At 39.3% G+C, this 16,212-nt stretch overlaps 3 protein-coding genes across 4 annotated transcripts; 2 read left to right on the forward strand and 1 right to left on the reverse strand.

Annotated features, from left to right (window-relative positions):
* The first annotated feature begins 28 nt into the window (after positions 1-28).
* khsrp (KH-type splicing regulatory protein) lies at positions 29-4,946 on the forward strand. Of its 2 annotated transcripts, none has more exons than XM_055158013.1 (18): positions 29-267; positions 952-1,048; positions 1,122-1,172; positions 1,241-1,289; positions 1,360-1,418; positions 1,493-1,564; positions 1,631-1,688; positions 1,817-1,955; positions 2,134-2,232; positions 2,305-2,394; positions 2,475-2,577; positions 2,671-2,795; positions 2,890-3,168; positions 3,241-3,341; positions 3,417-3,502; positions 3,600-3,800; positions 3,958-4,145; positions 4,243-4,946. In XM_055158013.1, exons 1-18 carry the CDS (start codon positions 178-180, stop codon positions 4,249-4,251), a joined length of 1,896 nt encoding a protein of 631 aa, XP_055013988.1. In that variant the 5' UTR covers positions 29-177; the 3' UTR covers positions 4,252-4,946. The 2 variants fall into 2 exon arrangements, with proteins under 2 accessions (XP_055013988.1, XP_055013989.1); XM_055158014.1 differs by having other exon boundaries at positions 30-267; positions 1,253-1,289.
* A 134-nt stretch (positions 4,947-5,080) lies between these two features.
* On the forward strand, positions 5,081-10,634 carry dcaf15 (DDB1 and CUL4 associated factor 15). Its single transcript, XM_020930383.2, has 13 exons — positions 5,081-5,323; positions 5,679-5,776; positions 5,861-5,999; positions 6,101-6,207; positions 6,280-6,425; positions 6,501-6,662; positions 7,000-7,527; positions 8,163-8,254; positions 8,348-8,470; positions 8,549-8,631; positions 9,216-9,320; positions 9,402-9,517; positions 10,313-10,634. The coding sequence occupies exons 1-13, from the start codon at positions 5,228-5,230 to the stop codon at positions 10,366-10,368; spliced, it is 1,851 nt and encodes a 616-aa protein (XP_020786042.1). The 5' UTR covers positions 5,081-5,227; the 3' UTR covers positions 10,369-10,634.
* Positions 10,635-10,973: 339 nt separating this feature from the next.
* On the reverse strand, positions 10,974-16,188 carry rfx1b (regulatory factor X, 1b (influences HLA class II expression)). Its single transcript, XM_055158016.1, has 15 exons — positions 16,108-16,188; positions 15,728-15,801; positions 15,386-15,641; positions 14,213-14,394; positions 14,019-14,138; positions 13,651-13,772; positions 13,433-13,551; positions 13,247-13,350; positions 12,987-13,138; positions 12,811-12,908; positions 12,586-12,735; positions 12,302-12,513; positions 12,087-12,240; positions 11,968-12,013; positions 10,974-11,761 (listed from the first exon to the last, which is right to left on the reverse strand). Exons 1-15 carry the CDS (start codon positions 16,186-16,188, stop codon positions 11,595-11,597), a joined length of 2,037 nt encoding a protein of 678 aa, XP_055013991.1. The 3' UTR covers positions 10,974-11,594.
* Positions 16,189-16,212: the final 24 nt, after the last annotated feature.

The raw sequence follows: 16,212 nt of genomic DNA on the forward strand, positions 1-16,212 counted from the left end.
GAGACGATTGAGCTTCATTGATTGGTTATTTTAAGCAGGGAAGTTTGCCGGCGTGGTAAGCAGGCTTCACAGTACTACTGCCCCCCATGTACTAGCCTTCCCGCTCCGCTCCAGCAGCGCATCCCTGCCCGCCCGGTCAACTTATACAGTCTATCGTCTGTGTGCTTTGTAAAGATCATGACTGACTTCGGGGCTTTACCAACAAACGGAGTCGGCGGAGGGATGAAAAAGGACGCGTTTGCAGATGCCCTACAACGAGCCAGACAGGTACCACAGCGCTATCGCTAAATGAATGGAGAGTGCAGCTAGCATGTTAGCTATGTACCGTTATTCGTGTTTAGTGTTTACAGTTTAGTAGTTATAGATTCTTGTCAAAAAAAAGAATCCTCCAAATATTTGAAGTGAAAGTATTTCGATTTATATCTTGTAACTTGTCCGGACTTTCTTTTTTGTTGGAGCATTTTCAGTAAGATTAAAGAGGACGGCTATGTTATGCTAAGCTAATGTTAATTCATTCTATTACAGCACAGCTAGTTTACTGATGCACACAAAGACCACAATTTCTTTTTTCCACCACGATACACAAAGACTTTCTATAATGTTAATCAGGATTTGCATTTAGTTTTTTACATAAACGCTTTCTGTATTTATAAATTAAGCAATCGCTGAAAGCCTTTCCAAGAACCAAGAGAGTCAAAAGGACTCGGATAAGGTAATTGTAAAATCAAAATATACTTTAACAATGAAGTATCCTTTTTTTATAGTATCTACACATTTACATTTTTCAACTGTAAACAAACTTAAAAAAAATAAATAATAAAATGGTACCTTCAAGAGGAACCTGTACAATGTTTACTCGTTGTTATTCTCGTTAAAACGGCACAGTTTATGATCTATATTGTATTTGACGTGTGAACACAACATTATTGATTCATATGCATCCTTTTTTAGATTGCAGCTAAAATTGGTGGGGAAGTTCCAGTGAGTAACAATGGAGGTGCGGAGGGCTATCCCTTTTCAACACAGAAACGGTCACTGGAGGATGGAGGTCAGTAAACGCTCCTCTGCCTGTACTTGACATCAAGAAATGTCAAAGCTAATACTGTTGTAATTTTTACCAGATGAACCCAGTGCCAAGAAGATGGCATCGCAGGGTGACCGAGATGGAATGTGTAGGTTTTATACGATGTCTTTCTAATATTCTGTTAGTATTTTGGGGAGTTTGTAAATTATTTCACAGTTTTATCCACAGCTATTGGTGCACAGTTGGCTGCTCTTTCTCAACAAAGGTAGTACCTTGCGCAATTCTCAAGACTGATGTGTTTTTCTTTAAAGTCATCCTAACTTTCTTATTTGCAGTATTAGATCCTCAACTATGACCGACGAGCTCAAGGTGCCGGATTCTATGGTTGGTCTTAGTAAGTATATTATCATTTCATATGATCAGTTTTGTTTGATTTAACAAATAATCTAATGCTTCTCTGTCCTTCAGTCATAGGACGAGGAGGAGAACAAATCAACAAAATTCAGCTGGAGTCTGGTTGCAAAGTCCAGATTGCACATGGTAAGTGTTTTGCCAATTTATTTAGATGTTCTTGAGTTCTAGCAATTATATTTCACGTTTTTACAGACAGTGCTGGACTCCCTGAAAGAAGTGTTTCTTTGACTGGATCACCGGAGTCTATACAGTAAGATTATGTTATTGTAAATGTCTTTGTGGCAACATATTTGCATATTTATAATGTATAATAACACATATTATATGTGATAATATGTAAGTTTTGTTTTGTAAGTATTTCTTTCTTTCAACTTTCAGACGAGCCAGGGCTCTTATTGATGAAATAGTGTCTAAAAGCAATGACAACGGTAATAGCAATGTGCTGGAAATGATGATTCCTGCTGGCAAGGGGGGCATTATTATTGGCAAAGGAGGAGAAACCATTAAACAGCTGCAGGTATGATATTGCTGTGCGACCTGGCAAATAGTTTGTTGATGGACAATAGACTGATAGACTTTGTTGGTCTCTAAAGCGGGAAATTCAGGTGTCAGTAGCGGATACAGATGTATTGACAGTACATAGAGTTGTACCCTGTTGGCGCACTTTTACTAAGTATATATTTCTTTTCTTGCAGGCACGAGCTGGAGTTAAGATGTATGTTGTTCAAGATAGTTCACAATCTCCCAATGTTGATAAAGTGTTGCGCATCATTGGTGACCACTACAAAGTTCAGGTAGTGTATGATCAGAAATATATTTTTATATTCCATCAGTCAGTTTATATTTATTGTGGTTATATTTTCTAGCAAGCAAAAGAGATGGTTAATGACATTTTGCGAGAGGGCTTTGCAGATAGGAATGAATATGGATCTCGCATGGGAGGAGGTGGAATGGAAGTAAGTTTGCAATTTTATAAATTATACTTTGATATATATACTGTTCATTGCACATAGTTTAAAATGTTTATATTGAACAGATTGCTGTTCCTCGTCACTCGGTGGGAGTGGTTATTGGCAGGAATGGAGAGATGATCAAAAAGATTCAGAGTGATGCTGGAGTAAAGATTCAGTTTAAACCAGGTACATGTTTGTCATCACATAGTAAATACCCTCACTAATGTCATAGCAGTGTTTTTTTTATACAGTATATAAAAAATTTTCTGTTTCACACAGATGATGGTTCAGGCCCTGATAAAATAGCTCACATCATGGGACCCCCTGACCAGTGTCAACATGCTGCCTCTATAATTACCGACCTCTTACAAAGCGTCCGTGCCCGAGAAGAGGGTGGTCAAGGGGTAAGTGTGTGTGTGGGCTTGTCTATACAGTAGCTTATAGTTTATTATCTACCTGCATTTTAGACAGTCTTGCTTTAATTTGTGTCCTCTTTAGGGCCCCCCAGGGATGCCGCCAGGTGGACGGGGCAGAGGCCAGGGAAACTGGGGTCCACCGGGAGGAGGAATGACCTTTTCCATTCCTGCTCACAAATGTGGTCTTGTAATTGGGAGAGGCGGGGAGACGGTGAAGTCCATTAACCAACAGACTGGCGCATTTGTGGAAATTTCTCGTGAGCCACCTCCAAACGGTGATCCAAATTTCAAACTGTTCACAATCAGAGGGTCCCCCCAGCAGATTGACCATGCAAAGCAACTTATAGAAAAGAAGATTGAGGTACACTACATATTAATCAGTTTTATCTCAGTGTTGATTATTATATAATTAATCTTTCTCTTTTTTAACCAGGGTCCACTGTGTCCTGTTGGTGGTGGTCCCGGTCCTGGAGGACCAATGGGTCCTTATAATCCAAACCCTTACAATGCAGGGCCTCCTGGTGGCCCTCCACAGTAAGTAAAGTACACACGGTGCTTTTATTACAGTTAGATGAACAGCTGCAATATCTTGCATTATCTGTTCTGCAGCGGGGCTCAACCTGGTGGTCAGTTTTGTCCTCAAGGCTGGGGAAATACCTATCAACAATGGCAAGGCCAAGCTCCTCATGACCCTAGTAAGTGCTACACACAGTACACAGGAGAGGTTGTCCTGGTACATGTACTTGTACAGGTTAGTACAGTATTGTAATGTTTAATGTTCTCAATGCACAGGTAAGGCTGCAGCAGATCACAGTGCAGCCTGGGCAGCATACTATGCACAGTATTATGGTCAGCAAGCAGGGGGTGCCATACCAGGACAAACGGGATCTTCCTCTGGAGCACCTGGAGATGGAGCCCAGCCCACACAGAGCGCAGGGGGGCAGCCAGATTACACAAAGGCATGGGAAGAATACTACAAGAAAATGGGCATGAGTAAGTTTGTTGCCATAAATACATATATATATATAATTTTTTTTTTTTTTTTTTATTATTATTATTTTTTTAGAATTTGATCAGGGATTTCTTATTGCTTACATAGCTTTCCAATTATCAATTATAGGGTATTATTAATAAGTAATTGCCTTTCTAGGTCAGCCTGCAGGTGGGGCAGCAGCTCAAGGGTCACCTGCTGGAGCTGGAGGGGCAGCAGCTGCAGCGCAGCCTGGTGGACAGCAGGATTACAGCGCCGCATGGGCTGAGTACTACAGACAACAGGCAGCATACTACGGACAGTCAGGACAGGCCCCTGGGCAGGCACCCACCTCACAGCCGGGACAGGTATAGCATGTGCTTCCTGAATCTCTGCAAAACAATCAGTAATAATATTTTGACTGCGATGGTAGCTGCATTGTAATTGTGATATCTGTTGTTCCAGGCTCAGTAACATTTGGTCAGATGGATGTTGCGTAGCCCTTTGGACTATTTTCTTTGTTCAGGACATTTCCTTTGGACTACAACAAGACACTGGTTATTCTGCATATGTCCCTTTTCTATATTCCTTGCTCTTGACCCACAAAAAAACTGAAATACGGGAACATGATTTGCTTATGCATTGAACAAAGCACTAAAGTACTCACCCTTACCTCATCCTCACATTGTGATATCTCCATTTTTAAAATGTGAATTAAGCATCTATGCTTGGCGGCTAGCACGACAGAAACATTCAATTTAGTAGGTTTAAGTATTTTAATTTGTGAGGGCAGGGAAAATGTTTGGCAGTATTTTTGATTTATCAAAAATTATGATTGTATTTTTTTTATTACATTTTAGAACATTCCTACTGTTAAGTTGCAGGTGCTACCCTGCTCTTGTATATTAATTTTATTTTGAGGGTATGTGTATGCCTGTGTATGCATTTGTTTGAAATGTAAGCTGCTGAATAGGAAAGGAATGAACCTCGGCTACATTAAGGCAATACCAAACTTGCACTTTGTAAGCTGGCGTGTGTGTGTGTGTGTGTGTGTGTGTGTGTGTGTCTACCCTCTTTACTTTTTTTTACTAAGTTTTTGTGTATGCTGATTTTATGTTATTTTTTACTGCTTGGTTTTTAAATACATAAAATAAAACTCTTCAAATTCACATTTTCAAATTCTTGCTTCACAATATTTTACTTTTCGTCTGATGGAGACTAAAATGCCGACATTTACGTTTTGGACCCCTACCTGAGTTTTTCAACTGTATGATCTAAATTTGGATAACTAGTTTGTTTCACCAATTAATTGTCTGGCCGCAGACCTCCAGATCTTTGTTATTGTTGGTGTTTTAAGTGTTTTTGTTTTTGATGAAGAGACTCGCCATGGCGCAGTCACGTGCTGGGGTTGACCAATCAGCGCAGACCGAAGGACACAGTGAGTTTGGAGATGGCGCCCAGCTCGAAAACAGAAAAGGACGAAGGAAAAACAAAAGCTCAAAGAAAACACAAAGACCACGTCGTGAAGCTCCTGGTCCGCGGAAAGGTGGGACGTGATCTGCATCTTAAGATATACGATTCTCAAAATAAACGATGCTATTACAGTTCATTCAGTGTTCAAGTCTTGGGAAGCTAGCTCTTTGCTATAAGCTAATTGCTATCAGCTGAGGCTTGAATCAAAGTAGCTGATGGATAATTGATTTTCAAGTGTGCATCGTATCACTTGCATACTTAATGATGCACTTGCTTTTAATCATGCAGACTTTGAGCCTATTGTTACTTAGCGTATAAGCATTGTCAGTCAAATCTATCCAAGTCACTGCTTATGTATTTTCCAAGCTGGACCTCTTTATCTTCATCCATCCCTCATTTTAATGTTATTTTAATGGTTTACTATGCAGCTGTCTGGACAGTTTCCCCAGCGCCGCTTTAGGAAACTTCCACCACGAGTGTGCGTCCCACTGAAAAACATCGTCAGTGAGGAGTTCCTTAGGGCAGGGTAGGGTTGGAAATGTGTTTCCTGCATTATAAATGGCACCCACGTTACTGCTACATAATATGCCCATACTCCTATGCCTTACAGACATATATTTCTTGGGTTTACCAAATGTGGTCGATATGTTCTGTCATACACCAGTGATTGTGGAGAAGATGATGACTTTTCTTTCTACACCTACCATCTCTACTGGTGGGAGTTTAACTTGCACAGTAGACTCAAGCAGGTAAAATGATACTATAAACCATTAAGTTTCCTTTTCTCATACTTAAATGATAATTACTGCTTGATACTGTGTATAATCAGAAGACAAATTATTTTCTGTAGGTCCATCATGTCCGGCTGTTTGCAGGGGAGGAAATTTATAGTGACCTTTACCTCACCGTTTGTGAATGGCCAAATGACACATCAAAAATTGTCATCTTTGGATTTAAGTATGAAATTAGCATATGCCGCTATAAATCAATCTGTTTACAAGGATTCAGATTTTTTTTTTTTTTTTTCAGTACACGCAGCTCAAGTTCTGTTCTGATGAATCTAATGATGAGTGATGAGAACAACAGGGACATTTACATCACAATTGCCTCAATGCCACCTCCTAAACCATGCGCTCAGTGCTGCCCGGTTCCTTCAGCCTCGACTATACGCACTGGTCTGTCCCCATAAATATAATTTATTCTTGCCTTCTGTCTATATCATTTGTTCATCTGATTTCTGTTTTTCATAGGGGGAGGTGATTGTCTAGAACATGGCTATGTGCTCAACAGTCGCTACCAGGTGGTGTACCCTTTTCCCACTTTCCAACCAGCTTTCCAGTTGAAGAAGGACCAGGTTATACTCCTAAACACGAGTTACTCACTGGTTGCCTGTGCAATCTCTCTCTGCGCAGGTATATGATTTTCACATTCTTTTATAACACTATAACACTTTTGTTATTACAACATAAGATAAAAGAGTAAATGTCCACTCCACAATGTTTACTGTATAACATGGGGCTCCCATGCAAAGGATTTGTTAAAGAGCAAATTTAACAAACTCCACATGTGAAACATTTTAAATAAACATGTGTCCTCATTTAACCAATCAATTTAATACATTTTAAATCAGTCTTGATCAACAGAATTTAGATACAGATATTCATGTAATAGCTGATGTATTCATCATGAAAAAAGATGTTATTTAAATTCATTGCAGTAAAATCCAAACTTTTTTTTTTTTTTAAACAGGAAACCAAGATCCATCTCCCCAGATCCTCTACACAAAAAAGTTATCTTCCCTCAACTTTTGCCCTACCTCTGCGTCATTATCGTCAGTACCCCAGAGGTCTCCGGAAAGAAGACAGCCCCTCCACAGTCCCTGTCCCCTGTCTACACCTCACAGCCAGTCCCAAGCTGCTGCTCGTGCACGGGAATTTGCAGCAGATCTTTTTAGGCGAGCCCAAGCCAGTGGAGTAATGGGAGAAAAAGAAGAAGAAAAACGAGGGGGTACTGACGAAAAACCACGAAGCACAAGAGATAAAGGACATTCAGAGACACAGAAGCCAGAGAGACAAACAAGTTTGCCACAAGCATCAACGTCAGCTGATAGTTTAGCTCCAGGACCACCTCCTGCTCCTTCTTCGTCTTTGTCAACACCAACACAAGCCTCAACTGAAGGCACCTCTACTGAACCGGCATATGTCAACTACTCACACCTGCAGTACCGCCTCCCACGGCCAGGGGCATCCGAGCTGGGCACAGGACAGACCGGAGGAGGTAAAAATATATGACAGAATAGTGCTGAAATCAGATATTTTTAACTTTTTGTTTATTTGATTCATTATAGAGAATATTGTTAGATTAGCAGAGGTGCTGTTATGGTGCTGACAGGGAGTCAAAACCAGTCGCCTTAAATGGCACTGTACGACAACGATTATTCAAAATAACTGTGTGACTAGTCGACTGTTAAATTAATTGTAATAGTATTTTGGTTGTTATTGCAGTTGCAGTTGTAGGTGTAAACTGTAATCTGGCCTACACAGACTAAGATGCACACACGCCAAAGACAATTTATAATAAAGACAGCATTATTATTAAATAGAAATGTCTAAAATGTTTGAATATTTGCAGATTTTCAACAATAATATACTTTATGTGTAAATATTCCATATTGAGTCTTCAGCCACCATATTTCAACATTTATTCATTAGAAATATACAAATGCATCTCATTGTACATTATGAATTAATGTTTTGACAACAAATTGAAAAAATCACTAACTAGTTGACTACTAAAACAATTGACTGCAGATTTTGTATTTAGACTGTTATTTATTTTGGCCATTGGCTGCTTAATGTGTTGCTTTTGACTGCTACAGCATAGTATACATGTCTTTATACTGGTTTCTGCAGGTTATGAAGACGATAAGGTTCAGCTGCCCTTCACAGTTACTGATCTTAAAGGAAGAAACCTTGAACTTGTAAATGGGACATATAATGGACAGGTGAGTGAGATGGTGGTAAATACACTACACTGCAATTACATGTATGTGCTTCAATGCTGAATATTTGTTACAATGCTAATTGTATTATTTCAGTGTGTCTCTGTAGAGCAGTTAACACTGGACTTTGAATATCTTATCAATGAGGTGATCAGAAATGATGCATCCTGGGCTTCTCAATTCTGCTCTTTCAGTGACTATGATGTAGTGATTTTGGAAGTAAGTAGCATCAACCATTGCTCCATTTTATTGTATTGTATGTTGTCATTGATGTGTGCATTTTCTTACATTTATAAGGTGTGTCCAGAGACAAATACTGTTATGATCAACATTGGGCTGTTGTTACTGGCTTTTTCCAACTCAGACGAGGAGCACTGCAGGTTTGGCTGATTAATAGTACAAATTTAGCATTGTTACCATGGTGACATAATTGCAAATGAATCAATGTGACTTGGTACATCAGTTTAGTAGAGTTAGTAGATATATTGAAAAACATTTTTGGATGCAAAAAGAATGTTCATTGTTTCATAATAATATAAGAATGCAGGCTTATAATAACACTATAGCCATTCATTCACTAGGCACTGGGGGTGGTAAATTACTGTTATAGCCACAGCTGCCCTGGGGTAGACTGATTTAAGCGAGCCACTGTGACCCCCAAAAGTGTACTTTATGGTCTGCAAAATATACAAATAAAATTTAACAAAATTGCAGAGTAATCTTTCAAATAAGGTTATAAAGCAATATCTGGCTATGATTAATTTTACAGCCCACTTCATGTGTGGATGAACTCAGCCATGCTTTTACAGACATGTTATCGCACTTTTCTTATGCATTTTCAATCACTGTCATATCACCCACCCTATGATGTAGTTTTGTAATACTTGTATTAATTTTTGCCCGATAAGATCTTTTTTCTGTTTTTTGCTAAACTTTGGCAAAATGTCTCATGTTTTTTAACTAGACCAAACACATACCACTCAAACCTGCGGGTCAGCTGGGACCTCAACACTGGTGTATGCTGCACTGTTGGTGTGGGAGACCTGACAGAGGTCAAAGGCCAGACAAGGTGTGAAACACACACTTCCTTGCTAATTATCTGTTCATTGTTCAGGTTGTTTTTTGCTGGTTAAACAGTTGTTTCTTTCAGTGGCAGTGTGTGGAGCTCCTATAGAAAAACCTGCGTTAACACAGTCATGAAATGGCTGGTTCCTGAAAGTGGCTCTCGCTACATTAATCGAATGACTAATGAAGCTCTCCATAAAGGTGACTTATATTCTCAAAGCCCACTGTCTAATCTTTATGTATTTTATATTATAATAGTACTGCTGGTCGGCCTTCGACTTGACAAATGAACACACTGCACATCTGTTATCATCAAAATGTTGATTAAGCCCAGATGCTGTCAGTGGTGGATAGCTCCAATTTATCCCTTTCAGTTAAGGAGCAAATTATATTTAGGACAATTATCTGTAAATAGACATTGCATTGCAAAAAGGAAAACATGGTCCCCCTATTACTAAACAAAAATCTGTTGATGTTTAAACAATTTCTCTTCAAAAATCAATGTTTACTCAAATAGTGTACACATGAGCAGCCCTTTGCTCTCAACACATTTGAAGTGATGAGATGTAGACCTGTTGCAATAAGAAATTTTGAAGTACGATATATTACTGAAATAAATATAGACAATAAAGGATAATATTGAAACTAATTTATGCCACTGACACAATCACGCAAAAGCAGATTTATACCCCTAAATCTATTCTAAATGTACAGTATTGTTTAAAAATAAATGGCAGGACACAGTCCTTAGTTAGTTTGTATCTATAATGAGTACTCACATTTTATCATATTGGCAAAAAAAAAAAAATCTAAGATTTTCCACTAGCGGAAAGAAAGCTAGACATCTATCAAATACTGAACAAATAGTTGATATAGTAATTTTTTATGACAGGCCTAGTGAGATGTGATTTCTCTGCTGTTTTTACTTGGACCAACTCTGAGATAACTAATGTTGTGCTACTAATGTCTAAAATATATTTAATGTCTCATCTTTAGGCTCATCTCTTCAGGTGTTGGCCGACAGTGACAGATGCACCTGGATTGTACTTTGAAACTGGACTTTTGGCAGAGGCCAGGATTTACTTAACACATTTGTCAAACTGTAAATAATGTTTTATATTGTAATTTTACTAATGTCATTGTTTTTGTTTATTGTAACAAGGATCTGGACTGAATATTTTTTACTTATTGTGTGACTGTTTGAATGTGGTGATATCAAGTGTGCTATAGCAACGTATTAATGGTGCACCGATTACAGCAGCCATGTTCCAGTCTTCTAATGTCAATAAAGTAAAAGTGGCATTTATCATATCATTTAGCTCTGTGGGTGTGTGCGTAATATGTAAACATTCTCCTTATTCTTCAATACGTTTGGATCAGCCTCACCTATTTTTTTTATCTATTTGAGGTGATGTATCCTACAGAAACATTTGATAATTTTTGAAAGTTGAGAAGACATGTCAACTAAACTAAAGGCTCATATCCTCCAGCTCTACTCCTTCTCTATTCTACCCTCCATTATGATGTGGTTTCATATAATACAAGGCAACTGCATAGCTTGTACATCTAGTCAAATCATCTAGTTCAGGTTACACTGCTGCTGTGGAAGTAAAATAAGGAATGGATGGAGCACTGAAGGAAAAAATTACAAAACAACTCACACCACATGACCATTGTTTATTAACCCACTGTTACAGAATATATATTATACGCACATTTCCACCTACACACCTCGCAAAAGGCACAGTTAGTTTATTCATTAGTTACCTCAATGAATAAACATGTAAAAAATATGGCTGAATATAACATAGCAAGTCAAACAATACAGTAAATGGTGCAGTGCTCTTCTGCATAGTCATCTCCTTGGCTTAAATTTAAAGTAGAGCACAACGGATTATAATGTGATTTTTACCACAGCGATCAGGTCAGTGGTTAAGGCGGGGTAAAAAGGGATACAATAATTTTTTATATAAAGAAATAAACAAGTATATATTTCATAAAGGCTAAACAAACATGGCTTTTAATCTCAACAGCCACTGGGAGTATAGGAAAGGCACAAGGAGTATGATGATAAGGATTAGATGATCTGAAGGCAGAAAATGGCATCTGAAATTAAGATTAAAAAAAAAAAAAAAAAAAAACATTTGGCGAGAAAGGCTGATTTAATTCCCATTCTATCAAGTTCATACTCACAGCATGCATTCGCAGTTAGCTCACAACACCACAGTGAATCAACGCAGTGGCATGGTAAATGTTAAGGACACAGATAGGATGGTGTTTAAGATGTGCTGTGTGTCTCTGGCAGCAGATTGAGGCTTGTCCTGGGCTGTTTGGTTGGTGGTTCCAGTGAATCTTTGTCTCTCACCTCGTTTAGAGAACTGGACTGAAGCATGATGTCTCCACCCTCTTCATCACTGTCATCGTCTTCCTCCTCCTCTTCCTCGTCTGACAGGAGCAACAGAAAATCAATGCATCTAATCACTAAGATACTCCAAAAACTAGTGCCACAATACTTTAGATATGGACAAAAAAACAATTAAATTTTATGGAAAACACACAGGATTGGAATACCAAGCTTGGAGGTCAAACTTCTTTAAAAACCCATTCACTGTACATTATGGGTTCTATATTATTCACATGTAGCACCTTACCTTTCTCCATATCTGGTGAGTTATGTCTCTTCACTGTACTGGAAAACTAGAAAAAGTATCAAAACGTGTCACAAAGGAGAGTAATTAATAAATATTTATTTTATGCAGGACTTGCATACCTCTCCCATCACTGCAATAGGAGTTTCCCCTTTGGCCCGGGCCACTCTGTGCTCTATGAGGTAGTACATGTACTCGTCATACAGCAGGCGGATCAGGTGAAAGGAGCCAAAGCTCGCAGCACTGCGAAGAGTCAGGTCTCGAATCACCATCGAACTAGAGGAGCAAGAAGATGGTTAGACAATATGTCAGTTATCCATGAACATCTTATTCTTACCTGTAAAATGACCAGTTGAGCAGAAAGGTTTTGGCTGCCTTTGGTAAAGTGGCAGGGTTGTTTTCGAAGGGTTTGAGCACCTGAGTGACCACACTGTCCAGCCATAAGGCCCACCGCTCCAGGGAGTTCTGCTGCTGAAGAGTCACTTTAAAGTCCTGCTCCAAACGTTTAACCATAACGTCATCGCACTGACACACCCACGATGCCTGCTCCTGTGTGGAGCAGAGAGAGCAGTGAGCAGAGTAAACAAGAAGCACAAGTCAAACTGAGGTCAAATGTCAAACCTGAACGTTGGTGAAATCCACTCTGTTTAAGTCCGACAGCATTTGGTTGATCTGAGCTGAATTCTGAAGCACAGCACGAGCTGCTTGGGCCAAATGATTCAGGCTGGTGTAGCGGCGCAGGGTTTGGGAAAAGGAGTTCACACAAACTACCTACAGTATGGATGAGGCAGAAAACATTCATAACATCATACAATGGCTACACAAGGTGAAAGGGAAAGAACATACCTTAATGCGAACCATCTCTTCTGGGATGTTCATCATGGCACCAATCAGCCAACTCTCTAAACTTTTAGCAAAATTGCGAATAGCCTGAGTTAAGGCACCTAATGTAGAATGAGAGATAACAGTTACTTCAGTAAGCACACACATATTTTTAATAAGGTACTGCATGTGCTGCTTACTGGGAATAGGTCTCAATACATCAGGAATGAGGATCTCCACTAGAGTCTGGTAGAGCAGGTTGTCACATTCTTTGGTCCAGAGAAGGACTGGCTCAAACTTACACAGCATCACCAGACAGGCCTTAGGCAGCCGTTTCTCTGACTCATTATGCCTAGAAGAGCATTCACCCACATTTTTGCATATGAATGAACTATGACATTTAGTATTATTCACATATACATCAATTATTAATGCATTAAGGGGCTATGCTGCTACTTACAGGTTGAGGGATTCTGTGTCATTGTTTTGACTAAACCTCCAGAAGGATTTCCACAGTGTTTCCACAAGAGTGAACTGAAGATTGATCATGACGTCCATTACTGCCTATGATCCAACAACACCACAGTGCAAATGTTACCAATCTTGCTTTAAATTACACATAAAATACACCATGGGTGGTAACTACCTCACAGTGTTCCCTGTAAAGACTCTGAAATGCCCTGAGGTGCTCCAAAAGGACTCCATCAGGCAGAGCTCTGTCTTGTAAATCAATGTCCCCAAATTCTGGAAGTGGCCGTGATGCCTCTGTTGTCAAGAGAGGAATGAGATGATGGATAGAATAGTTGGTTGAAATGGTTGAAAGAAGTTTGTTTAGTCAAGTGTAAGCAAATTAATTTTCCTCACCCAGGAACTGCTGGTACTGTTGAACCTGAGCTGAAATGTCACACAGTCCTGTTGCCTGCTGTTGACCTGCCCCTCCTGATGTCCCATTAGCAATGCCCTGTGCCTTCTGAACCTGCTTTACCCTGTTGGTTAAGCACAAATGAACACTGTTGGTATTAGCAGTGTGTACAATTTATATAAATCTGGTAATTAATCCCTCATTCAACCAGGAGTGGTCCATTGTAGAAAAGGTTTCACCAAACCTTTGTACCACAAGCCATACAAACCTGTTATTATAGCAGTGTAATAAGACTTACACTTGAAAATAACACAAAATTTATATCCAAGCACTGAATATTAAAAAGTAATTTGATGGGGGTTTTTTTTACCGTGTTTTCTGTGAAAATGGCTGCTGCCTCATGGCCATGTGTTGATGCTCATCCATCAGCCTGAGCAGAGGGGAGCCTGACTTGATCCTCAGGCCATAGTAATGGTACTTGGAGTTCCCTCTAAAATATGAAATAATTATTTCATTGATTATTGTTGCATGTTCATTGATTTGTACCTGTTGCTTTTTACTTACCTAGTTCCTAATCTCCTTGTGCGCAAACCCAAAAAGACAGACCGAATAAGTTTTCCAAAAGAAGCAGCATTCACTGGCTCGAGTTTCTGCTCCTGACAATGCAGCAGATAGTGATAGTAAAGAGTGCAGCGGGGCAAGCTCACACCTTCTGCTCCCTCGTAGTTTTCAACCAGCCACTGCACCTAAAATGCAATTAATACACAATCAAATACAGACATTACTTGCGTGGTGTCAGTTATTACAATATTTATTATATTGATACCTTGCAATTGATGAAACTGATATTATCTGGCGGAGTGATATTAACTTCTCTATCTGTGGCTTGTTAGACTTTAATCTGAGATTCATATTAACACAATCTCAACCAGAAAGAACTGACTTACTTGGAACTGCAACTCGTGATCTGATTTGTGCTCTTAAAAAGTCCCTCTCACATAGAGTCACATTAGTCACAAGATAGTTAGCAATAACCCACAGTTTTTCAGTTAGCTGCTCTCATCTTTTTTTTGTTGCAAACCAAACACCTAAACAGGTCCATGAAAGCTCATATTAATCACAGGCTCCTTAAAATGTGTTGCTTAAATCCATTTTGTATTTTTATTGAGTTTTCAGACAACTTTTATGGAAGTTATTGCTAATGTATGCTTTGTGTTACCATGGTAACTGATAAACATTTTGCCATGGAAATTCATAAAAAAATCACCCTCAACTCATGCTTGTCACTGCAAAATATCAATACCAGAGAAATTAAAGTCATGACGTAAGGTTAGATATCTACCATCTGCAATACATGTTTCATATTCTAATATAATATTAATACCTTTATTGTAATTGTATCTAGCCAGTATCGTAACGTTTCTGGTGAAGGATCCACCAGCTCTTGTCACCATGGAGATGCTATTACCTTGTCTGCAATGTTCCAGAGTATGGCATTAAACTCATCTGCATTTATGGAGACAAGTAAATGATGCCACCAAGTCAGGTTATAAGTCAGATATGTAGCGGGGCAAACCACTCACAGTAACAATGCAAGCTTCTCTTTAATTAATGCAAGATTCATTTAATGACAGACTGACAAAACAATGCCATCTTCCTGAAGACAAGCAGTTGGTAGACCGTTCACCTGAGCTTGTTATATAATGCATCTTTAATGAGCAAAAGTTGAACCCTTACAGTGGCAGGTGGAGCACGAGAGTTCGATCCGGAGAAAGTCTGAGCTGCTCCCAACAGATATCCCCCAGGAAGCACATAGCCCGCCCCGCCCGCAGCCGTGGTAGTGCCCGCTGTAACTGCTGCTGCAACAGACTGAGAGGCCACAGCTCCAGGGATGTCCGACTCAGAGCTGGAGGTGGCTTCATAGAAGTTGGAGGAGGACGTCGGAGTTTGGGAATAGAGTGGTGAATTGGAGAAAGGGTAGTTGCTTGAACGGCTAAATAAAAATAAATTTGATGAAAAGGGTGTCCACCAGTGACAAAGTTACAAAGTTTCTTTTTTGCACAATAATATAGTACTTACATGGTGGAGGTAGGGAAAGGGGCATCACTAGCTCCTTCAACATACTGCACCTGACCAGAGAACACATGCTCTACCTGAGACAACAGAGAATAGATTATAATTACACTCAAGATGTAATTGTTAATAACTGTTAATATTAGTACAAGCTGTTCTTGGAAAACCTTTAGAGACAGAAATTGAAGATTAGAAAGAATCAAAAGTGCTGATATGATGGTAGTCAGTAAGTGAGTACCGGTGTGGGTGAACTTATAAGACATGCCTTCAGTTAATTGCTTTGTGTTAAAATAAAAACTGCATTCCATTTCCCCATTTTGAGCCAAACAATTGAAGAAAGCTGAAACAGTTGCAAACACACTACATAATGGCCGACTGTATTTTACCTCCTGGTTTAAGTGCAGGTTGTTTAAGTGGCCTGACTGAGTTCTCTTGACTGCCTGCAACACTGACCTCTGCTGGAACATTCACATTGCAGTGTTATCAATATA

This window comes from Boleophthalmus pectinirostris, unplaced genomic scaffold (genome assembly GCF_026225935.1).
Source record: "Boleophthalmus pectinirostris isolate CB_2022bp ecotype Guang Dong unplaced genomic scaffold, ASM2622593v1 HiC_scaffold_22, whole genome shotgun sequence".
NCBI classification, from domain to species: domain Eukaryota; kingdom Metazoa; phylum Chordata; class Actinopteri; order Gobiiformes; family Gobiidae; genus Boleophthalmus; species Boleophthalmus pectinirostris.